The following is a 26,144-nucleotide window of genomic DNA, read 5'->3' on the forward strand; positions in this document are numbered from 1 at the left end:
CCAGTAAGGTTTTTTTCTGACCTAACCTGAGGATTGAACTTAAAACTTTTCCAGGTGCAAAACTGAATCTTTACCACTGAGCACACAACTCTCTCTCTACTACAGGTCTGAAATATTACAGCCCTGAGCATTCCATCAGCCGACCTCTTTGGGCCAATCCCAGGCCACCAGGCCCTATAAAAGGCAAATCTCTGTGCTTGCTTCTCAGTTTGGTCCACTTGCCCTTTAGTAAGATGCTTCCTGATTAAGCTCCTCTGCCTTTCTTCTATGAAATGGCCATTCTGGGACATCACTCCTGTGTTCTAGCCTGCACGTCCACCAGGCTGAGGATGATCAGGGATCTGCAAACTTATTTATTTGCAAACCAGGTACCATGAGGAATGAATCAAAGAACTAGGCATGTTTAGCCTGCAAATGAGAAGGCTGTAGGGAGATGTGATTGTGGTTTACAAATATCTAAAAGCTCACTGCGTGAAAGAAGCAGTGGACTGAGAAGCTTAGAGTGAGATGACAACTAGTGGGTTGAAACTAAAAGAAGAGAGATTTAAACTGAATATTTGAAGGAATGTCCTGAACTATGAAACAGTGAAACACTCTGCCTAGAACAGCCGTGGACTCCCCCTTGCTGGAAGTTTTCTGAACACAGACTGGATAATCCCTTTAGTACAGGACTTTTGAAACATCTTCTAGCTGCAGAACCTATTTGAAAAAAAAACAAAAAACAACTCACAACTTCTCATCAAGAGGCAAAGCTCTAGTGATAGAAAATCAGCTATGTTCTCATGGATCCCCACCAAATCCTTGTGGACTCCTAGGGTTCCATGCAACACAGTTTAAAAAAAACCTGGTGTAGCGAGTCCTGTGCTGAATTTAGGACTCTAAGCTTCCTTCACACTCGTAAGTCTGCCAATGCTCGCTCTATACCGTTTTCACCAATGGTAGACTCCCTGGGTTGCAAGAACAGAAGTCAGGGCCATAACACAGCTCTTTGATCTCAGATCATCCAGCCCCACCTTACAAGAAAGGCAGGCTATCAACATACAACATAAGCCAGAGCTGCCTAGAATGACGACTAATCATGTTCCATAATGCAACTTGTGTGTGGATGTAGAGGAGTTGTCATTATGTAGCTTAAAGGATGACAACCTTCCTCCTTGGAAGGAGGACATTTTGTACTTCTCCAGCAGAATTTTTCAACAGCTGCTTATTAAATTCCACCCCCTCTGGTTGGTTTCATCTCCTTCTACAACAAAGCCAGTCTTTGAAAGGGATGGTTGCAGAAGAAACACCCTGCTTGGCTCCTCAAGAGAGAAAAGAAGAGACAGAGAAACTAAAAAGAAACAAGCCTTACCTAGCACTTCCCTTTTTTTGGCAGCCCTGACTTCTCTTAACTAAGACTTAACAAAACTGCCACTTAAAAAGGATTATTTCTTGGTAGATGCACGCAATACTTCAGTGGATCTTGGACAGTTATTAGGGTTGTGGCTGTTGTTATTGTTGTTTTTAACAATTCCACCCCTTCTCTAAGACATTCAGAGGGTTGAGAATGGGTGTCTGGGGAGGAGGAGCAAGTGATGTCCCATGCATCTTGACTGACACAAATTACACAATTCTGGCTGGCTGGGAAATTCTGGGAGTTGAAGTCCACACATCTTAGGGTTGCCAAGTTTGAAAAACACTGCCCTAGACAGTCACTCACGACCTAGTCACCTCACAAATGGACTACTGCAATACACTTTACACAGGACTGCCCTTGAAGACCACTCAGAAGCTACAGCTGGTCCAGAATGCAACGTGAGCTGCGGTGGTTACCAGTTGGCCTCTGGGTGCAATTCATGGTGTTGGTTACCACCTATAAAGCTCTTCATGGCATGGAGAACTGGTTATTTCAAGGATCGCCTATCTCTGGTCAGATCTGGCAGAGGGTGTGCGCTTCAAGTTCCCTGAATTATCCTTCTCTGTCATGGTGCCTGCCCTCTGGAAAAGCATTCCCCCAGAGATCCGTAGGACTCTGTAATGGTATGTGGGAATGCCTTGGGAGACTGGGCGAAGAGATGCTGCCTAGGGAATGATAAGAGGCAGCAAAGCCCACAGCTGCACAGTAGGCAGAGCAAGAGGCTCAGGAGGGACCCTCCCTAAATTATCAGGCTGTAAATGAGATGGTAGGAGATTTGTACTTTCAGACATAGAAGATTCTGTTAATGTCGCTTTACAATAATGTAGAATTAGCTTATCTGGCCGTGTTTCTTGTCTGGTCTACCTGATAAGGCTGACTCCCACCCTGATGATGTCCTGACGTTCTTTTCTCCAAGGCCTCAGGGTAGGGTGGCTGCTGAGCTCCTGTTGGCTTGTATTTCATTGTTATGTCTGGTCCCCCCCCCCCTTCTGGATGTGCATGATCTATTTCTCTATTTTTTATGGTTTCCTGCTTTTAAAATGTAAGCCGCCCAGAGTTGTCTCGAGTCGGTCAGCCTCTGCATTTTTATCATACATGAGCTGCTCGAAGTTAGTTGGAGTTGGGTGGCCTATGAATCTAATAAAATAACTCGATTAAAAAGAAATTAAATAAACAAATAAGATGTTCCATGGTGTGCTGTCACCTCCTTCTTGTTCACAGATACATTTGGGCTAGATGATGGCTAATGCTTGGGACACTGAGCCTGGTATTAATGTATCAAAATGATAAATCATCTTTTTATTTTGGTCTTCATGGTTTATGTGCCCTTTTATTTTTTTCCCCCAAGGCAGCTCACATCATATTATAGATTTGTAGTCTATTTTACTTCCTCCTGGTAGCTTTTTATTATAGATGTATACTTTACACCGATTCCTGACTTTTAAAATTATTTCCATTCCCTTTTGGGCAACAGGTTCAAGGCAAGGTACAGCTTCCTAACTCATTCTGACAGAGTATCCAATACTACTTTCTTCAGAGCTGGAAAATACTTCTGGATCCTAGTTAACAACCACTATAACGATACTCAAGTATTTCCTTTGTGAGGTACCTTTAATCAAACCGACCTAATTGCCCCCAAATGCCATTAAAATTCTGGCTTTGCATTTCTCCAAATTTGGAGATACAGTGCAGGAAAAAGAAAATGCGTACAAACATTTCTGCAGGGGACTAAAATGTATATGAACAAGCCTCTCATTAAAAAAATGGTATTTAAAAGCATGTAAATTTTTGAGCACTCCTTCAAGAGCACCACAGATCAACGCAGAAATGGAACACGATGGGCTTATAAACAGGAGTCAAATGAATGCAGACTGCGACTTAGACAAAGCCAGCATTGTATTTGTTTGTAAGCTGAACAGCAGGTAAAATCGTTAAAGCTGTTCACGCCTCGAAAATAATTCAGAAAGGATCAGAGAAGAACAAGCGAGCCTTTCTTTAAAATAAAGGACTTTTTTAATGAGCAAATTGGAAAACCGAAGTGGCTGCTTTAAGGACCACCTTCAAGATGTAGATGCTTTAAGGAGCCAGCTCTTTAAGGCAGCTGCATCTGTCAGCCTTGCAAGGAAGCCTGGGAGAGGTTGTGCTGTGCTAGACAGGTGCTCCATTTGCCTTCCTGCGCATTCCAAAGGGCCTCTTCTGAGCTATTTTCCAAGTAGGCATGGTCCTCAAAAACATTTCCTTGATTTTGTATGATGTCATTTGACTTCCACTCACCACAGAGAACACAGAAGAGTTAAAATCAGGAGCAGGAAGAACTATGTTGATCATGGCCACAGGAACGTTTGGCCACCAGTTTTTCAGAAGGCCAGTTCTGTGCTGGAAAAAGGCAGATGAGTCCATTTCTCAGTTTGCTTGACTTCCATGGGCATCCTGGGATGGGGTGGGGGTCAAAAAAGTCAAGATGGGGGCCACCAAAGCATGCTCAAAGCCTTGCCTTTTTTCACACACACGTATGACCCACACAAAAAGGAGCTGGGTCTCATCTGCACAGTCGTGGCCCCCGGATTCACGTTTTTTGACCGCCCACCTTGTAATCAGTTCTTCAAGGGTTCTCTAATAACTCTATTCCATTTCTGCACTCAGCTGAAATATGGAATGTATTTCCAAATGCATATTCCTTGCAAAAATGAACATTTGAATTTGAGTCCGTATCAGCATTTGGAAGGAGAGGGCACCGTGCCTGATGTTTTCCACTTCCTTATTCTCCCCCTCTTACATTCATTCAACTCTCAGTCTCCACCCATGTGTGGATCTTCTTCCTCCCCTCGCCTCTACGTGGACATTCATGTTTTTTCCTAATGTGCATCCGGTACATTTTTAAAAAAAAAATAAAAATTGAGCACCTAACTGCAATATTTGAGAAAGAACAGATTTCAGCTCAGACTCTCCCTGTTTGCTAGCATATAGTGCCAGAAAGATTGTTCCTGTCGGGACACAACCTCAAACCACCCCCCACAAAAAAAAGTATTAAAAGGAATGAATCTGCTACAAACAAATATGCCAGCCAGAAACTAGAATGGAGGATTCTTAGTCAATTTGTTTTACTCCTGAAGCAAGGCAACAGAGCCAAGACATTCCAGATCTACAAAGACATTTGCATAAGGAGAATGTTAGAAATGCTGAGAGACAAAGAGATGATAGATAGATAGATAGATAGATAGATAGATAGATAGATAGATAGATAGATAGATAGGGATTTTTTGCCCTGAAAATGCCCTTCCCCAAGCTTTTGCAAATTTAGCTTTCTGTGTTCTGCAGAAGTCTGGCCACAGGACTTTGTTAGGCCCTGAGGAAGCAGGAGCTGCCAAACACTTTTTTTTTTTTGGGTCCATGACACCCTGTAATTTCTGCCCCTGTGTTTTCTCTCTTTCAGTGGAGTTCAGCCACAATTGCAGGGTGAACCTCAGGCTGCAAACAAACTCAAGTAAACAGCCCGGCTTCTCTTCTTTCAACGCAGCGAAGACGTTCCTTGGTATGAACGGGGTTGACTTTCCACTGGCTGACCCTTTGAAGACAACAACCGCAACTCTCAACCCTTGGCGGGCTTGAACCTAACTTTACGTGAGCTCTCGGCTCCCCTTCCAGGGTTAACCTGGAGTCTGTGTTTGCTGTTGTTTGGGTACACCTCAATTATGGGCAGGATGCTGGGGCCTCCCAAAGAAGCAACGAAAATGAGGGGATGGTCAAAAGCTCGAAGGGAGGAAGTGTGGGTTGAGAGTAAATAAGGACTTACAGAGGCAAGAAGCAGATGAACCTACCCTTGGTCTCCTTGGCCAGGGAGAAGGACCAGAAGAACTGTATCAAAGCAGAACGGAAGGGGGGGTGGGGAGCAGGAGTTTTAGCGATGTTCAGAAGACGGGAATAGTTTTAAGGGATAGGCATCCACAGGAAAAGAAGCCAGAGGTTGTATTGACTGGCAAATCCCCCCCCAAACTCCCATGTGGTTTTCTGGACCGAGGTGTCCACAGGGAGGGGCAGCCAATGACATCACAACGGTGATTGAAGACCAAGTGATTGAAACCATGCCCCCTTCTACGTCCAGGTGATACAAATGTGTTACTCGTATTAAAAAGGAGCGGGGACTTGATTGCCTGGTTGAGCCTGCCACTTTGATATCACTGACACACACAGTCACACAACATGGGTCCCCCCAGTCCTGGATTCTTTCTTAGAGCAAGGGGTAGTAACTTGCAAGCTCCTAACCCCATTTCCACAGTCCCAACAAACTCTTAACCCCCGTTCAGCGGTGCAGCCTTCACCCTTCCAAACCAAGCATTGCAGAAGAACAAAGTCTGCACAGAAAAATGCCCAATGTACCTACTTTTTGCCTATTACGTCCATGTCTGAAACCTCCCTGGCTACATACACTTCCCCTTCTGAACAATGCCCCCCCTGCCCATGTCTGCCCTTGAAATTGCACAGGAATGTGGGAAGCTGCAGTCTACCAAAGAGAGGTCTAGACCACAACTGACCAGAGGCTCCTCAGAGAACCTGTAACTCAGTTAAGCCCAAGAACATCACTCTATGGCCGTCAGAATGTTGCCGCAATTCTCTTTTGCTTTGTGCAAACTTAAGGCTATTGTTTGTTGAACTGAACACATGAAAAGTGGTGGAGGGAAAAAACCCCCTTGGGTGGCAATAAACGAGACCTTAGATAGGAGATACTTCCTCAAACATCACTAGTCCACGCAATTAAACCCCTAATGTGATAATTATTGCTCCATAAGCTATTTATGGAAAAAGCATTTCCACCCCATCAAGGTCCACAAACCCCATCAAGCGGATAGCTAAACGGTTGCTTGGAGTTGTGGAGAAAGGCACGGTGCGGTTGTTCCAAATGACAAACCCCAAGGACTGCTTCTCTCAACAAGGGGAGGGAGGAGGAAGCCCCAGAGCATTCAAGTAATCTCAATGAAATCTGCAACTGCCTGGTAGCCAAGAGATGGAATTAATTTGAGCAGCATGGATGCACAACCCACAGGAACCACAGACTCGGGTTTCATCCACCCCCAACTTCTGAGCCCAGGTCTGTCCATCTCCTGAACTCTCCAACGCAGTAGGAACCAGGCACTCATCAGTCACAGGTTTCCTATACTGTGTATACCCCATTTCTTGCCCTGAGCAGAGCAAAACCAGAAAGAAAATCTATAAATAAACTTGGTGTTGCTATAAAGATTACCCGTCCCTGGGCTGTGGTCAAATGCATGAGCATCCCAAGTCTCTGTGCAATAATATGTTTATCTTTTCTTGGCCTTGTGTGGGAGAGAAGCTGCCCACGAGAGATGCAAAGGGGCAGAAAATAATATATCTGGTTTGGAGAAAGCTTGGGAATTACAGAACGGAACGGCATTGCTTTCAGGAAGAAATGATGGCTGAGCTGTTATCCCAAGCCCCAGTTGTTTCTGAGACCTATTTGCAGGTCTGGCAATGCAACACCCCCGCACCAGGAAAAAGAGTCAAGATTTGAAGCTGCCTTTGGGACCACAAAGAGGGGGCTAGCAGCGGGGAAAAACTGGGGCAGAGAGATGGACCAGAAAGAAGAAAGTGGGGGGAAAGTTTAGAATAGGCAGTGTTTCTCAACGCTGGCGACTTTAAGACGGGTGGACTTCAGCTCCCAGAATTCCCCAGCATGCTGGCTGGGGAATTCTGGGAGCTGAAGTCCACCCGTCTTAAAGTCGCCAGCGTTGAGAAACACTAGAATAGAGCCATCTAGGAAGGGAAGGTGGATCTTCACTCACTTTTCTATGCATAGAAGCATCTATAACCACATTGCCCTATGTGGTGTAGAGATTATGGTTCTGGACTAGGAGTGGGAAGATCCAGATTCTAGTCCAACTTCTGCCACAGAAGCTTCCTGTGGGCAAGTCACCTTCTCTTAGCACAACCTACCGCACAGAACTGTGGGGAAAAACAAGAAGAGGGAACACCACCTTGCAATCCAGAATGAGACAGGATATAAATCCAATCCAATCCAATCCAATCCAATCCATCCATCCAAAAAGCTTTCCCACTATTGGATGGGTATTTACTTAGCTGTAATGTTCTACAGCATTTTCACAGTAAGGTTTGAGCTGTATCTGGAAACAGGACCAGAGAGAAACCACCTCTATATAATTCTAGCGCTTCCTTTCGGATTAGCATTGGATCGTAGTCCTAGTTAGACTGCCTTTTTTTTTTTTAATGTATGGGGATTCTTTCTTGTTTAGGGATTAGCCAACTCCCACTATTCTGTCTCCTTACTATTTCAAGAGACCACGTCACTTCTTTTGTTTCAATCCTCCTGGATTTTATCTGAACAAACAGACTTTTTAAAATTAATTGTGGAAGGAGAGCATGGACGTTGGCCCCAGTCAGACTCCAATGTGGCCAAATAAACATTTATAACACACTGCAAAAAAGCAATCTTGATGCGTCTGTGTCCCTTATCATGTCATATAGAATCCATCCATCCTGAATTGCAAAATCACACTACATATACCCATTTTAGGAGCTACAGGGCTGGGCGTTAGGAAATTTCCCTTTTTCATGACTGTCCCAGCCTTACAGAACAGTCTGTCCCTTGATGTAAAGATGGCCCCTCTCTGTTAACATTCAGGAAGTGAAAGCAATCCTATTTCAGCAGATTTTTCGATTCTAATTTGTAAGGAAGCTGCCACTGCTAGGATATATTACAGGTTGCGTTGATGTTAATTGTAGTGTTATCTTAGGGCTTTGGTTATTGTGTGGGTTGTTGCACAGCTTTGTTGTTCTGCTTTTATGTTGTTTTATGCTTTTCTATGACTGGGGTGGCATAGAAATGGTTTAACATAAAACAAAGTCAATCACATCTGCACAGGGACACACCACACAAAAGGAATCTTGGATGTGAGTCTACGTTTGGTCCCGAGATTATTTTTTTGGAGTGTTTTACCAAGATCCACAGGCAGCAGTCCAAAGAGATGGTGAAAACAGCCCTGATGTACAGCAGATTGTATTCATGCTCATTCTTTCTCACAGCTTAGAGTTGCACATCCCAGACACCTGTACAACGATTGTAAGCAGTCACCACATTTTGTGGCAGTAAGTGACATACATTAATTCTGTGGCCTGCCAAGTATTTCCTATGGTCTGTTCTGCATCTTCTGGGATGAATCTGAATTCTACCATTGCAAGAATTGGCGGGTGGGGTGGGGATGGGATTCATCCAGTTTGCTCACACCACACATTAATTTTATAAGTCTCTGCTGCATTGCTATTTTTCTTGGTTAAAAGTCCAAATTGCGGAGAACCCATTCAGGCCCCCTGTGGCCTATTTATTCCTGAATTACTTCATTGCACAGCTTCACTGCTTCTTGAGGGACTCTGGATCTGAATCTAGGTCTCTGATATTTAATCTTTAGTTTGGGGGGGGCACTTAAACTTCCATTATCCGAAAACAGACTTTGGAATCCAGTGAAAACTGAGTCCTTGGCTTTACCTGCTAAGTAATTCAGCCTTGGGTCTGACTATCAGGTCACTGCAGAATGCCTGGCAAAAGGAAATCTCAAGGCGCAGGATACGCTGTCCTATATTAAACCAAGCTCTGTGCTAATTGCTGGCTAGATACATTTCAGCTATGTTAAAAACCTCCCCTGGAGTTTTCTAGAAGCGCTCTCATTTGGCTTGATTCATACCGGATTAGCCTTGGAATTTACAACGGGCAATGGGGTTTGTAAACAAAGCTGGCTAACCCACCAACCTTTTATGGGCAGTTATTTTGGGCAGGAGAATGTATATCTTTGAAATAGAAGAAAGCAGTGTGGCCAGCTTGGCTCTGCTTACTGCAAAGGCCTTCTTAGATACTTCCCCCCCCCCCCCAATCTGCTTTCAGAACGATTTCAGATATTGAGGAACGCAACAGGAAAAAGCAGATTTCCCCAACCTAGCCGGTCAGTTGACATCAGTAACTATAACTGCCCCTAATCTGTCCTTTTCTCATTAATCCTCCACTGCAGGATGTAATGGTATGTGGGAAAGACCTTGGGAGATGGGGTGAAAAGGAGAATGGTCAGATAAGAGGCGGCTTAGCCCACAGCTGGATAGTGGGTGGTGCAAGAGGCTCATAAGGGACCCGCCCTGTTTCTTGGGCTGTAAAGGAGATGGGAGGGGGGGACTGTAGTTTTATACATGCAAGATTCTGTCAATGTAGCTTTACAATAAAGTAGAATTTCCTTATTTGGTTGTGCTTCCTGTCTGGTCTTCCTGGTAAGGCTGACACAGGGTTTCTCAACCTGTATTCTGCAGAATCCCAGGTTCAGTGGCAACACGATGGGGTTCCGTGGGAGACTACGGACAAAAAATGCCCAAATCTCTCGCACGAAGCCAATCTTCCTTCATTAGGGCTTTGCCTCTTGATTTTGGGTTCTGGGAATATATATTTTTTTAACTAACAATCTCCATAACCTGGGGGGGAAAAAGGAAAAGTTGACCCTGCTGTATTGGGTCAACTAAGGTTTCCTCAAGCGGCCTCCTTCATTTCATCTTGCTTCCCTCATTTTTTATACTTTCTACAACTTTTGTGCACTGCCCTGGGCACCAGGATGTTCTGTTTCAGCCCTCTCCCTTTCCCTTAGTTGTGTTTTGAATTCCCAGCCCCACCAAACTTAGCATTCATATGGCTGAATGGCAGAGGACCTTTCCCCAGACCAGCTAAATCCTCAATATTTCATGATGCTCTATGCCTCTGTGGAATGAACTTTCTACAGAAATGAGTACCACCACTAAGAAGCATCTATCCTTCACTACAACCCACCATATTCTACGGCAGTGTTTCTCAACCTTGGCAACTTTAAGATGTCTGGACTTCAACTCCCAGAATTCCCCAGCCAGCTATGCTGGCTGGGGAATTCTGGGAGTTGGAAGTCCAGACATCTTAAAAGTTGCCAAGGTTGAGAAACACTGTTCTAGAGACTCCAACTATCTGAAATGGCCATGCAAATGGGAAAATGCACGATCCTTTATCTTGGTCCCAAACCAGGAATATATATATTTTTAAGATTAGCAACTGCAGTTTGAAAAACCAAGACTCTCATTCCTAACACGTATGCACCAAGCACCTTCTCTGAGGAGGTGCAGAGTGTTGTTCCTTCATCACAAAGATTTGTACTTTGGCAATCCAGGGAGAAAGATCTCCAGGCCAAGCAAGGGCATTTGCAAACATCCATTTTTTGTTTTGAAATATTGAGCCCTGCTGGTCTTCCAAGATGCAGCTGGGGAACCTACAGCTCTCCAGATGTTTATTTATGGATTTATTCTATTTATATGGCTACCCCCTCACTGAGTGTGACCCTGGCTGGCTAACAACCTATTAAAAACAACCATATACATAAACAATCAAGATCAATTAAAAAAACAAAACAAACCTCATACCCCATACAACCATGTCCCTGAAAATGGGCTCACTCAGCAACCTGGCCTGCTGATACTACTGAACTACAACACCCAGCAGCCCCAACCAGCAATACTGGGCCAGAATGGTTCCGCATATCTGCTCTGGCCAGTTGAATGAGTTTTGAATTTGCAGGTGGCGTTGCTAGGGACCCAGAAATAAATGCACCTGTTATTTGGCACAGGATATGGAATATTAAATAGGTGCTCAAAAGTCCCTTCTCTGCCCCCTCCTGTGTTTTACAGAACCACTTGAAAGGAAATAATAATTTTATATTCCTGTAGCAGAAGCAAAGCACAGGAACAAGCTTATTATTCTAGCAATGTCTAATGCCAATTCTGAATGGCTCTGTTACACCTTCTGGAGCCTTAAGTGGCTTTCCCTCCCTCCCTCCCTCCCTCTCTCCCTCCCTCTCTCTTTCTTTCTTTTCTTTTTCTCCCTTCCCTTCCCTTCCTCTGCTTCTTTTACAGCCAAGCCTAACTAAAGAGGCCACACTTTGTCCCTACCTTTCTGCTCTTTGATTTCTATTCTAACCCACTAATTTTGAAGGACAACCTCACCTGGGTAGCAATCAGAACAGAAGCCAGCCCACTGCCTTTATTGCCCAGCATGCTTCCTCCTGCCTTCTCTGTGTTTCCAGGAATCAGAGCCTCGTATTGAAAATGGACCTTGATGGGCATCCTGCAAACCTCACCAGTGTAATTCACCTCTAACGCCAACCATGAATAATATGCGAAGCCAGCGACTGTTCCTCTCCACCCCGACAGAAGAAAGGACCACGAACTCAATTAATGCGTTGAAACTTGTGTTGCAGTTTCTCTGAAGTTTCTTCTGCTTCTACAGCTTCATTTACTCTCAAATTTCCCTTGGTAGGGCTTTTGAGCTGACATCATTGCTGGATGTGGAAGAGATAATGCTACTGGAGGTATCTTCTGTTCTACACCTTTCCATCACTCTGAAGATTCCTGGCTACTTATACATCTCCTTTGAAAAAATGGCCCTAGGAAAGTCCCTGCAGAGGCCTTTCCTTGGCATTTATCAGACGCATGAGAAGCCATGGAGATCTTGTGTGAAAAGAGCCACACTGAAGCATCAGTCAGGAAACTAAGCATGAAAAGGCCCTCTGCCATTCACTTGCCTGAGACCTTGAAATAAGCAGACATTCCCTCTACACAAAGCCTATTTTTAACCCAAAGGATGTACCTACAAGCATGAACCCAATGGTGAATCTTCTCACTGACCATTCAGAGTGAGGAAAATATCCCCATACCAAATTTCAGCAATAAATGCTCCATGTACAGACTGAATGTTTAAGGTTATGTCCAGGCTACAGACCCAAGACACAAGGAGAGAGCTTGCCGAAAGCTGGACGATGAGACCAAGGCAGAATTTAAACCTTCTCCAACCACTGTATTATAAACCAGGATGCAGAAAGGAAGGGGGGATCTCAACCATCCTGACAATCAATGTCCCTTATGGCTTGTGGACATAGAATGACATCAGTGTGAGCCGAATTGCCTGACTGCTTGGTAACTCTGTCTTCTCATGCTCTTTCTCCCAAATATTGTTCATTCTACTGCTATAAATTCCCCAGAATCAGTGTGGCCCAGGGGAGAAATGTCTCCACTGATCTTGTTCTCTCCAGGTTTGGGGGAAACGAAGATAGTATTGGCTGCAAAAAAGAAGGGAGCAATTGGGTAAGATGAATTTCAGGCAAGTTGGAAGATGAGCTCAAACCTTCAGCCATGGAGACGGGAGCAAGTGGGTAAGATGCTCTGCGCTGTGAGAAGGTATTTTTTTCAATTATCTCTTCATCTGTTCTGCTAACTGAAGGTACAGTACCAGGGATTCCAGATCTTAACACACATGGGGGCAGAAGGGATGTTACATGGAAAATAACTTCAAGCCACTGATAAAATGTAATCACACGTCTCAGTGGCATTGGCAGCTGAAGGAACACAAGCTTCCTGTTCATTTTTTATCACTTTCCCGACAGATTTTTGAATTCTAGAAACTGGTGTGCTACAAGGGGACATAGATATTTCCCCACTCCATCATGAACAACATCACTTTATCCCCACAACCACCCTACTAAGGGACCACATTTCAGCCTGGCTGGTCGAGCAAGACAGAGTGACCTGTTTTATACAGAATGCTAAGCCAGGCTTAATAATCCAAAGGTTGAGTTCACCTGTTGCCCTAAATCAAAAGCAAAACAGACCATCTTATGGCTTAACATTATGTGTGAACCCAGACCCAATGAACACCTGATGTACTTCTCCCTAAGTAGAAGATGGAGCCTGGATCTCTTCAATCCTACTCGATGGAGCCTGGATCTCCTCAATCCTACTCTTAATCTATATCTATCTATTGCCCCAAATGTTGATGAGCTACAACTCCCAATGACTCCAACCAAAAGTAGACTTTGTAACATCACCCAAACATCTCCCACCCTTCATCTCTGGACTGGAGTGTTAGGCTAAAGATCAAGGAGGCCACTGGAATGGAGTATCAGTCGTATCTTCCTCCTTGAGCCATGTAGCTTTTCTGGCTGGGATGAAGGCGGGTCACAGGACTGAAGCCCACTCTCAAATTGTGCGTTCAGACCCAGATGGCTTCCCCCAACGGTTGCATTTCAAGTCCAGAAAGTCAAATATGCCTGCAAGTGATCAATACATACATACTGCCACCTTTCATTTTGCCATTTTGGGGGGATGCGACTTGTGGTTGTCCATTGGTGGTTATTTTCACAGCCAGAGAGGCTGCACAAGTAGTTTTGTCAGACAGACAGACAGACAGACAGACAGACGAAGAGATTCCTGACTTACTTCATTGGCTTAAACAAGGCCTGTCCATAATTCTGGAATGTCATGATGAGTTTGAGCTGGGTGCCTCCCGACTTCATGGCTGGTGAAGAAAAGAGGGGGAAAATTTCAGAAAAATGATTAAGCCGCACCATGTGGTTTGACTGACGCCTAGCAACGTTAACTTAGAAATTACCCGTCTGAGGAGAAATGTTATTTCTCCTGCAACCAGTACGAAGGAAGAAAAAAAATTACATGGCATTGATTTAAGCATGATCATGTACTTTTTTTCCAGTCTTGTATGGCAAGGGGGAGGAAGGAGAAAGAGGGAAGCAGGGGTGTCCACGGGGAGGGGGACAAAAAAGTCAAGATGGCATCCGCGACCACACAATCAAAGCCCTGCCCCCTTTTACATGTGATACACATAAAAAAGGGGTGGGGCTTCAATCACACGGGCCTGGGAAAGGGAGGAAGGAGTAAAAATCTGAAATGGCCACCTGATTTTACACTATAATTTGCTTTAGAATTCCCCTCCCCTTTGCCCTTGCACATTTTCTCTCACCCTCAACTGGAGCTATTAGCTATACATTCCTTTAATTATTCCTTCTGGTGTAATCTTTTTTCTTTTTTTTTCCCCTGTGCAATAAAACGTTATGCAAATTTGGTCAATTTAATTACTCTTCTGCTCCAAGGGGGGGGAAAAAAAGGCTTCCAAGCTCTGGTGGTTTGCTGATCCCAGCTTTCTCTCACAGTACCAACCCATCCCACGGAAACAAATAAATAATTAGAACTTAAGGGGCGTCCAACTATCTGCACTGAAAAGGCAGAGAACGAGCATGTGGATTTCCCATATTAGATTAAGCAGATATGCTGAGTAGACTAATTTTCTGGAGGGTGTTTAAGGGGAGACAAGCACACGGTAGCTCTTTTTTAAAAAAACAAAAAACTTGAGTTTGCTAGGTTCCACTCTTAGTTATCTGGCAAATTCACAGTTGCTTGGAGTGTTGGCCAAGACATGCACACAAATAGATCACGCATCAAAAAAAAAAAAAAATAGAACACACTTGGCCAGGTGGAATTGCTAGAACATGTCTCTAGCATTCTCTGAAAATATTTGTAATAGGAAGCCTAATTTTCGAGCTAAGTTGACTGATCAGGCAGCAAAATTTGGAGGAGGAGGGGGAGAGATGTTGTGGCCCATCCCAGTGACAGCTCTAGAGATCTGCTGAAACTTTCTGAGAATCCAACAGAGACTGTCAACATCAATGTTGGGACTTCTCCTTCCAGTCTGAATTAACCAACTGTCAACTGCAGTCAGTTAGGAAGCAACCTGTAGAGGGAAGAGGGAATGGCCTTGAGGAATGGGAAGAAAGCAATGATCCTTAAAAGGAGCCAAGAAAGTAATGTGAGAAGATGTTTCAGACAAGATAAAGGGAGGGAGTGGGGAAGCACATTCAGACATGCAAAATTCTGTTGCTATAGCTTTACAATGAAAGTCATGCTGACCTACAGATATTAGATTCCTAGTCTGATTTACCTTGAAGGGCTAACATGACCTCATGGATGTTTCCCCAAAGCCTCAGGAATGATGCTACACTGGAACATTCTGGGGAGATATGCACTACCGCAACCGAGCTGTTTTTGCACAAAAACTCTTCGGAATGTACCAGTAGAGATGCTTTCATGCCTGAAGCCAACCGGGATCATATATTTTGATTTATTTTTATTTGCTACGTTAAGCACTTCGATGTCATCAATCAAATGGGGCCTCCCAAAGAGTTGTGCCCATTATCATCCACCCAGCAACCAATCATCTGCCTTTCTCCAGGAAATTAATGGATTGCTTTCACTACCATCAACCAAGGAGCTTAGTATCCTCTGGGGATACTTAAAAAAATGAAAAAGAAAAAAGAAAAGCCAAATGAGAGGAGAATCTGAACTAAAAGCCAATTAAATCACTAAAATCACTAAGCTTGAAACCCAAAAATAAGCAGGCAAGAGTCCTAAAAAAAACAGCCCACAGCACAAATCATGGGCATACATTAATGTCAGAGTCTCCTTAAGGTACCCACACACAGCCTAATAAAAGGAGGAATGCTTATATCACCTTATATAAAAGGTGGAGAATTCTCTGGGTCAAGAGGGGGGAAAATGGCCAAGCTTAACCTGTTGACAATTTTCCTTTAGTGATTTCATTCCTTGTAACACATCTTTTGATATTTGCAAGGGGACTGTTGACCTTTAATATCAAAATCAGTACTTTTCTACTAGAAATATGAGCAACCCCTGGTGCATGGGTGTGCAGGGCTTGCCCATCCCCTTTGGTGTGACTTCTGGAGCTTCCTACCATCAGCCACGGTGGAGAAAAGTGCCAAGTTTTAGAAGTGCTTCCTCCATTAGAAAAGCAGTCATGGTGGACAAAAGGTCCTGAAATGTAGGCATTGAGTACATTCTAGGACATATCAGTTTAAATACCAATAAGGGGCAACTCAGCGGGCAAAGCTGCAAACTCCTATGAAAACCCACAGAACCTGGAACCTAGAATCACAGAATTGTAGACTTGTAAGGGACTACAAAGATCATCTAATCTAACTCTCTGCAATGTGCAGGAGAACCAATTCAACCATCCATGAAAGGTGGCTGTCCACTTTTTTTTTTTTTTTAAACCTTTTGAGAAGGAGACCCCTCTACCTCCAGAGGGAGACTGTTCTGCAGATCAGAGATGGGACTTTTTTTCAGATTGGAGCCATATCTCAGCAACCCAGCTGATTTGGAAACTGAGGCAAAGGTAGGCATTTGGGAACTGAGGGGGCAGATGACTCAAAGGAAAAAAATTCCATGGCAAGAATGCAAGGGCAGGGTAGGAGAAAGTAATTAAAGGCTTGACTCATAACCAATGAGAATCACAGAAAACTCTCTAGAGTGCTGAAACTTTCCAAAACTGTTTTTACCTGAAAGCAATAAAGCTAAAAGTAAGCTGAAATTCAAACTCCTTTTTAATCAGCCGTGACTTCTTCTCTGCTGACTTTGAGGGGGTCAAGGTCATTGCCAGACTCTTGGAGAGTTTTTTTTTTTTTGGCTTTGGTTAATCTTTATATGAGGTTGCCTAAGTTAATCTTTGCTTTCCATTCATTTGGGACAGGGGGTGCTGAGATGCCTAAAGATTAGATGTATCATTTGCATCTGTATGGGCTTTCAACATTGTGTAAACTGTGCTGGATAAAGTTTAGTGGAGTTTAGCAGGCATTCTGGGGAACTCTAAAGGTTTTAGTATTCTCTTGCATGGAGAGAGAGAGAAGGGGGAAATACCCATATGTTTCCAGACAAGGGGGTAAAGAAGTACCCAGACTGGCATAAAGTTCACAGGGGCTAATCCACATGAACAGATACAACTGTAGAATTTTCAAAAAATCTCAAAAGTAGAGCAGTAGGCCATGCCCAGTTGAGCTTTATTTACCCAGAAGTTCATTGGCAATTTCAAGACCTTCACACCCTCATTGTAATCTTTAAAGAAAACTGAAGAAAAGGGCAGAGCAAATATTCAATTCAATCCCATCAAATCACCCCCTTGACTCGAATCTTCAAGTTGTCAAATTGATTCAGTCCATCAATTCAAAACATATAGCATCTGAATTCCCTGGCACAGGTTTGGACCAAGTTTGGCGAGTTGGTCGATATTTATACAGGAGCATATGTCTTTTTCTGAATCAATTCAAAACTCCAGATTGATTTAGCAGGAAACTGGACAACAGAATGAAACTGATTTTCTGAATCAGTCTGGCTGCCTGAATCAAATCAACTTTCTAAGATGAATCACACATTTGAACTGGGTTTTGGGTGACTCACATAAGCTTTCTGGCTAATCCTTCAAACAGAGCACCAGTACAGAACGGTCTTCTGGCTCAAGACTACACTTGGTCCATGAATAACATATCAGCTTTAACTGGATTAAAATCGTGCAGAGGATTATACTCCATATATTTAATAATGCACCTTTCTATCAGATTAAAAATTATAATTTAGTGGAAATTTTTGAAGGATCAGTATGGACATCTCCACAGGTTTAGATGGCCAACCACCTCAACTTTAAATTTGCATGTGAATTATCTTTATTACTGTGTCCCTCTCAAAGAAAGAATGTTTTCAGAGGACAATGTCCTCACAACCTGCTGACTATAAAGTAGGAAATATGACCAACCTACAAGAGAGTCTGGATGGGACTAGAGGGCATTTCTTATCAGTCTCAGCTGACCTACCATATGAAGCCTTCCAAAAATTGCCACAATTATCTAATAGGGGGGAAGAAGATAAATAATTATAATGTAATACATTGATGCAGGTCAATTGAAGCATCGCCAATTTGCAAGTTCACCCAAGGCCTTGCTGTTTAGGAGTTCTGAAGGGCTCAGAAAAATTGCATTAGTTGCTCTTAAGAAAAATGAAAAAGGCCAAGCTAGCAGTTCCTGAGAACTACTTAGAGCTTTAATTAAGGACTGCTTGCTGAATTTAATCTTGGTGAATTCAGAGTCAGATTGGCATGATCTGCACTTCCTGGAGTAATTTCTAGACCGGAGTTGAGTTATCTTATCTCTTTTGAACTTCCTGAGTGTTCTGAGGCACTTGAAAGAACAAGGGGTTTGAAGATACACAGAGAGGGCAGGATTCTTACACCATTTTGGGCTGGTTAGAAAATGACATTCAGCATGTGAAAATAACTGCAGAATAGATGGACTGTAGCTCACTGATAAAACATTTGCTTTATAGACAGGGTTTGAGATTCACTTCTGGGATTCTCTAGGTAAGTGTAGAAAGCCACTACCAGTCAGCCTAATCCATGTTTCTCAACCTTGGCAACTTTGAGATATGTGGACTTCAACTCCCAGAATTCCCCAGCCAGCATTGGGTCAATGCTAGTCAATGCTGAGCTAGACAGCTTAATTGTTGGACCCAGTGAAACTGAGTTTCCTAGGTTCTGCTGGAATTTGCTGTCCAACATATCCTGAATTTTCTTCTTTTACACCATTGCTGAAGGCATGACCCCCTTCCTTCTTTGTAATCATCTACCTGGATACGTTATTTATACCAGCATCCTCTTTTCTCACACTCTGTACTACATTGTCTTAACAGTGCTTTTATGTTGCAGGGTTCACATCAGGCTGGCATCAAGTATCTCCAGAGGTTTTCTACACAGCTCTCATGCAAGGAAGGAAGTTTAAGCACAGAGAGACACATGGTCTTTCTGCTGGTAGCTGGCACTTAATTTTAGGTAAGGCACTGTATAAAATGTTAATCAAAGCCAAATTGGCTTCATGACTGCTTTTCATGCTGTTCCAAGATGTGTCTGGCAAAGAACAGTTATGTACCATGAACTGGCTTCACTGAAAAATGTTGACAGAGTTCTTGCTTTGCAACGTTTTATTTGAAGAGAAACTGAAGCCTCAAGTTGGCATCAAGGATTGTGTACACAGAGGCTTGGAAAGCTGAGTGGCCTCTTATTACTATTTTTTTCCTTAGCCTCCCATTTAAAAAAGCATCTAGCCTGATATGATACAGAAAGGGAAATGTTCTTGTGCTAGTCCCAAAGTGGAACTAAATAAAAAATGCAGCTTTTGGGCTGAACGTGGCTGTGGTGGGTGGGCGGATGGGTGAACTGGGAACATATAGTTATCCACGTAGACCAAAGTTGGATAGAATTCAACCTTGTGGGTCTATTTTATAGTTCTATTTTTATTTGGTGAAGCCTGGTTACTTCCAGGTTTTCTTCATTTCAGCAGCAAAAATCCATAGCAGGAGGGGACTTATTTTGTTACTATTATTAAAGTGATGTTGCAAATTCTTTAATTTGAATTCCTGGGTCGGTTTTGAAGACGCCAGTGGCCTCTTTCAACTCTTGGATACTACGAAGTTACCCAGAGATTTAGCTGGAGGTGCAGATCTCTCTTCTGCTCATCCACAATTTAAACAACGTAGGCTGTTTATAAAAATGAATAGAATGAATAAAATATCATAAGGAGCTCAGCAGAGAAGCTGCTGCTCTGTCGCCATCTTAGCTCTGCTCCCATTTAAACAATGCATGTGATGTTAATAGGCTTCACAACTTGAAAGGCTGCATAATATGGTTTTGCTTTTATGCAAAAGGTCAGGGGTAGGATCGATGGTGGATCACTTTCTCCTGTATTGATAAGGCATTAGATTCCAGAGCGTGCAGAATTTCAACTCAGAGACGGGATTCGAAGCTGGTTTCTCTGATTCACTGCATCAAATCAACTTTCGTAACTGAAATATCCAATCAAAGGGTTGGCATGAGTGCCTTTCAATCAATTTGGCAGTCCCGAAGAATGCTTTTTCTCTCTCTCTCTCCCATCAGTCTGGTAAATCAAATCAAAGCCTCAGCTTGACTTGTGAACTGATATGAAAACACTAGAGTGGGGCTGGCCCATATTTTAGGATCTCCACTGGCCTGGATGCTAGTTCAACTCCCAGGGAACACTTGGGTTGAAAAGGGCAGATGAGGGCAAGGAGGTATGTATAAAATCCCTAGTTTACCATCCAGAAGACCCCAGATTCAACTCTCAACATCAGAAGCAGACACAAACCACGTTTTTGTACTTTCTCTGCCAAACACTCCCTGTATCTAGAAAAGACTAACACAGAGGACAAAATTACAATAGACTCTTCCTATTCAGGAACTATTAAAGAGCCATAATAGGAACAAATCAACCCAGAGTTCTCACTCGAAGCGCTAATTACTAGGCTCAAATTATCCTACTCTGGACACATTATGCAAAGATCTAGATCTCTGGAGAAGGCTCTGATGCTGGGAAAGGTGGAAGGAAAGAGAAGAAGAGGACAACTAGCAACAAGGTGGGTGGCCTCAGCTACGGCTGCAAGGGGTGCGCTGTTGGAAGATCTGAAGGACCAGGCTGAGGAAGACTATAATGAAGAAAATCTACCTATGTGGTTGCTAAGAGCTGACAGTGACTTGATGGCATCAAATCAATCAAAAATCGGGATAAAACAAGAGGAGAAAAACAAGGTCAAGTATAGGAAACTACCTTCAGAGGGATCATTAAACCAACTAGTTCAACATGATTTAAACCCTGGGGAAGCTCACGCATGATACTAAGTCGTCATGTGATATGTCCGGATTTGGCTTAGTACAGTAGAACCCAGGACTTTTTGCATGCAAAGCCCCGTGCCACTGAGTTGTAGTCCCCCCGCCCCCAGATTCTAGTCCTTGTGATTTTGAATTAAGGATTAAAACAAGAACACGGAAAATTACTATCTCCTAGGTCAACCCCTCGCTTCATCTTGCCTATGGTCATCAGCCAGGATTAGCAATCGCTCTTCAAGATTTCGGACAAGACCTTTTCCCAGGTTTTGACCAAAGCGGAGGTCTGCTTCATGAAAAGCAGGGCGGTGAATGTCACATGTTGTGGTGGAATGTGAGGGCGACCTTGGAGAACAGAGGGGAGGGATGCTGCCTAGGGAATGATCAGATAAAGGGAAAGGGAGTCCACAGGAGGGTGACACTCTAAAGCAGAAACTTAGGAAAGACCCATCCTGACCACTCAAGCGATAAACAGGGAGGGTGGAAGATTTGTACTTTCAGACTTGCAAGATTCTGTTAACGGAGCCCTACGTTAAAGTAGAATTAGTTCATCCAGTTGTGTTTCCTGTCTGGTTTACCTGGAAGGGCTGACCCATGTAGAACTTTTAGCCATGCAACCTCTTCTGGACTCATTTTCTGGAACTTCTCCCAGCTGTACCTGTAACCAGATGAGTTGTCTATGCAAATTTCTCACTCTTTCCATAACGCCGCAGCAGCTTTTTAATTATATGACCCACCCAAGCAAAACGTGCTGGGGATGTTAGAAATGAACTGACTCTGCTTGTGGGTTTGTTTCAGCCAGGCAGGGTGATAAGAGAAGGCCCAAGGCCAATGCTTTTCCCCTGGAACTCAAGGGCAATCTTTTTGCTAATTCTAAAGAGGAAAAAGGAGGCGCCTGGAATTATTAACGTGTTCCGTCTTGACGCTGTGCACCATGCAGGGTTTCTAATTAACGAACCCCTTGGCTCACGCAGGTGGCATTATTACAGATGCAAATTTTAAACCACACAAAGAAATGGCTAATTATGGTCATTTCTGTACCTTAGTTCGGTAATTAGAGGCACAAAACGCACCTCACCTTTCCTTGAGCATTCAGTTGAAACCTAAATATATCTAATTATATCTTTTAAGAGAGTCACGTAGAAGGGAACAAAGAGAGGGGGGGGGAATGTATCAGGGTCTTCAAATGAGACAGAAAAATATTCTAACAGTTCCAAATTTCAATCTACTGCTAGATTTGGAGAGCCTGCTCTGGGCTTCATTGCATCTGCAACACTGTCAATCTCCAAGCTAAATCTCCAGTCTTGCTCGCCCAATATGCTTAATTCAGCCAGCAACTAACCTGGTTAAATATCCTTACTAGAGGTTCAGGCAGCACAGAAGCACTTTGTCCGAGTCATACAGAGTCTCCACCTACTTTCCCTTGGAAATGCTTGGGTGTTCCAACAGGCCTTACTACAGGAGAGTATTAGATTTTCCGACTGTCCAGGAAGGCAGCTCCAGGCATGGCTTAAGTGTTGCAGCCAAACACTGCTTGTGATAAGCTTGTGGAAAGAGGAGGAGGGAACCCAAGGCTCTCAGGCTAGACAGGAGCATTACCTAAATATTTCTCAGCCAACCAGAACACCAAGAGAGCTGCCAAGTATCTGTTAAGTTGGAAGAGTGGGAGGAGAAACCAAGACTTTACACTCTGGAATGGAGATACGTATAAATCAGGGTTTCTCCGCCAGGGTTCCGTGGCACCCTCGGGTTCCGCGAGAGGTCACCGGGGGTTCCCTGGGAGATCACGATCTATTTAAAAAATGATTTCAAATTCGGGCAACTTCCCATGAAAGAGGCAAGTCTCATTCTTCATTTCCAGTTGAAGAACACTGTGAATGCATATATCCAGGCCTACCCATGAATCGAATATAATCATTTTGTCACTTCCGGCCTAGATTTGAGACTGAAGGGGCAGGGGTTCCTTCCCCGAGGCCTGAGAGATATTTCAAGGGTTCCTCCGGGGTCAGAAGGTGGAGAAAGGCTGGTATAAATGCTCTGGCTTCTTTGCAGCGCAAAGGGTGAGCCACCTCTTCTGAATAGTTTCATTCCTGTCTGCAATAAAGATTTTAATCCAGCCAAGTTGTACCTGAGAGGCTTCTGCTGAGCCAAGCCAAGTGAAATACAGAATTTGGGGGGGGGGGTCAGGGTCTGGAGAGCTGTGATTTATTCTGAACTCTAGTGTGACGCTTGACAGCTTGGGAGAAGTGCTTCATGCTGCCAGGCTTTGTAGTGGAGAGGCTGGACTTACCAGCCACTCTTTCTTTCCAACTATTTTACTTGGAGGACAAAACAAATGCAAGCAGGGGTCTAGTCCTCATGACTGCAAATAAAAGGCACAGCCCCCTACAGTGCCAGTTATAAGAGAAGAAAAGGTAGGGAGATCTTGCCCTGTGTTAGTCCCTCCTCCAACAATCCTGGAATCAATTATTCAAATCCCAAAACCAAAGGTAAATGAAGTAGGCGAAATAACAAGAACATTTTGGTGTAAGTTTCCCAAATCGAGAAATATATCAAGAAAGAAGAGACAAAAGAGAAAAAAAGAAAAAAAGTGCAGAAAACAATACCGTTAAAGAGAAGAAAAGAAAATTAAAGAAAATTAAAGAAGTGATTTCTGCCCTTCTTTACAGCAAAGAAACTCATTATCCCTCCTCCCTCCTTAACATTACAATACTACTGACTGTCCCTTCTTCAATCCCTTTTCAATCATCAGAACTGGAAATCACCATTCCACTTTTTCCCATCTTCAGCAAAAAGCCCATAAAAGGTTTCCAGCCTTTTATAAAAGTAGGTAAAGGTAAAGGTTTCCCTTGACGTAAAGTCCAGTCGAATCCGACTCTAGGGGGCGGTGCTCATCATACTTTATAAAAGTACTTGTTGTTTTATCCCTGACCAAAGAGGTCAGTTTTGCTACCTGTGCTAACTCTGCCATCTTTACAATCCATTCCTCCATTGTGGGTATTTCAATACTTCTGCCTCCTTGTGCATAGTCAGTTTTCCAGGTTTGGAATCCAGTACAAAACACAACTTGGCTTGCTCATGTAGCTCATTTCTGTCCAGCTAAAATTGTCAGGCGCCTTGGAAATCAGAGCAGGCCACGGCTTCAAGTGAATTACATTCCATCTTTGAACATGGAGTCAGGCTGGGGGCCAAGGAAGACAAAAAGGAGGGGGGAATCCCACTGTCAAAATGCACGGTGATGAAAAAGCATCTCAGACTCATTAGGCCAGCTTTGCAGATTATCACCCTTCCCCGAGCCAAAACCCAAAGCATCAAGTATGAACTAGAGGGAAGCCCTGGGAGCTGGGTGGATTGATTCACAAGCCTTTCCAGGGATTTCTGGATTAGGAAATCTTCAATTAATCTAAGCATTTTCATCCCATTACAGCAGGGCTGGGGAGAAGGCATCCCATCAGATTCTGTTGCCTCACCAAGCTCCCCACCCTGAGCCAGCTACAGCTGATCCTATGAGATCCTGGAGTGATTGTTTAGCAACATCTGGAGGACTTCAGCTTCCCTCCACTATGTTAGTAGGGTTTATGCTTGCAATGTGAGGGCTCCCTCCCCTCTGGGTACATCTGGAGAAGCAAAACAACTCAACAAGGAGAGTCCAACAGTATAGTGTGAAATAATCACACAGCAAAGATATAATACCTGGTATATCCTGGAAATTAAGTGGAGCAACACAGTTTAATATATTTGGCTTTGCATTGAATGAAAACATGGGTGGGGCGAACCTGATCCTACCAACTTCCATTTTATCCATGGCCAAAGCCCAATAAATTTCATTCAGACCCAGAGTCGACCTATAGCTTATGGGTCATCCTTGCAAGTTCTCTCACTTCCTGTTTTTTATCCAGTCTAATTACCACCTGCCCATCCACCTTCATCTGTTCTCAGGTGTGAAGGTCACAGTTCTCCAGTCCGCTCAGCAGCATCAAGAAACTCCACTGTTGGTCTATGGCCAGAATGAGCAGCTCCACAGCTGGATTCCAAAGGGGGTGGGGCCAGGGGACATGGGTGGGGCCAAAGGGCATGGTGGTTGGGGCGGCACATAAAAAGGAAGTCTAAATATCTACCGAGTCAATGAAATGCACAAGGAAATAAAATTAATGTTTTGCATGGCCAAGCATGCTTTAAAAGAGATCGGAAAGATGGTGTGAAAGTCTAGGCCAGTGTTTCTCAACCGTGGCGACTTTAAGCTGTGTGGACTTCAACTTCCAGAATTCCCCAGCCAGCCATGTTGCCACGGTTGAGAAACACTTGTTAGGCAGGTAGGAGAACACACTCTATGACGTTGCTACCCAATACCTTTTTCTCTTAAAATTAAACTGTTTTGAGAGAGGGAGGGAGGGAGGGTATAAACAGTCCATTTTTATCCCTGAATGGGTTTAAGATGAAAAGCAAAAACCAACAGCTGTTTCAAAGATCGATGGACTTTTCCAAACATCCACATCTTCTATTTTCCAAGACTTTCTGGCCACTCCCTTGCTAATTTCTCTCTTCTCTTCTAGCCTCCCAGCTGATTGGCAACAGAAACACTGTGCAGATGCTAGGCAGTTGCGTAAGAATCCTGACAAATTTAACTGCTTTTTTAAAAAAATAATGTGGGTTGGGAGGAAAAAAAAAAGCATTTTCTGCAGTGGCAGCTCACTACTGAACACCATGGCAGAAAAACTTTCCCCCTCTTCTACATGCCATTCTTATTTCCACAGGTATATAATTGGTACATGTTCCTCCAGAATGTGCTGCTATTAGTACTCTCTGCTAGTGGGAATTATGCTACTTTGTGGTTGCTGAAGTTGCAGCAATGTTTTAAGGAAGATCGCTGACACCAGAGAGGATGAATACTGACCTGGGCAATCTGGGTTCAAACCAAGGGGGGTAAAGACGGTAACTTGGAAGAAACGGCACAGGAAAACTCACCAGTTGGCATATTTTTTTGGGAAATGCAAATGCAATCAGCTTGCATTCAGAGCCCGCTCTACCGTTAGGCAACAGCTGCTTGGAGCAATGAAGTTGGAAAAGCAGGGAATTCGAGTTCAGCCCTGCCACTGCAACCCCAATCCACTTGGAGGAACCAGATGGACGCCCTACTGGTCCCATTATCAGAAGCAAAGAAATCCTGCAATTTCCCTACCAGCTCTCATTGACTTGGACGAAGGAGAACGCACTTCTGAAGAAGGATTGTAAATTTCTTTCAGCATCTGGAGTCAGAATCTGGAATTCCTTCTAAAGGAGAAGAGCGTTTTCAAGAAGTTCTTGTGGGCGTGACGTAGAGTTCTTTCTCTGGGTAAGTGATGAGATAGTCAAAAGGGATGCGCAGGA

The 26,144-nt window shown here is 43.7% G+C and overlaps 1 protein-coding gene across 2 annotated transcripts in view; it reads right to left on the reverse strand.

Annotated features, from left to right (window-relative positions):
* FAM20C (FAM20C golgi associated secretory pathway kinase) overlaps positions 1-26,144 on the reverse strand; it is a 61,009-nt gene that overhangs the window by 18,441 nt on the left and 16,424 nt on the right. For both annotated transcript variants that reach the window (XM_063314715.1, XM_063314714.1), the window contains one exon: positions 13,691-13,769. In XM_063314715.1, coding sequence (XP_063170785.1) covers positions 13,691-13,769 — 79 coding nt within the window. The remainder of the gene's footprint in view (positions 1-13,690; positions 13,770-26,144) is intronic.

The sequence above is a fragment of the Candoia aspera genome, chromosome 14 (genome assembly GCF_035149785.1).
Source record: "Candoia aspera isolate rCanAsp1 chromosome 14, rCanAsp1.hap2, whole genome shotgun sequence".
In the NCBI taxonomy this organism is placed as follows: domain Eukaryota; kingdom Metazoa; phylum Chordata; class Lepidosauria; order Squamata; family Boidae; genus Candoia; species Candoia aspera.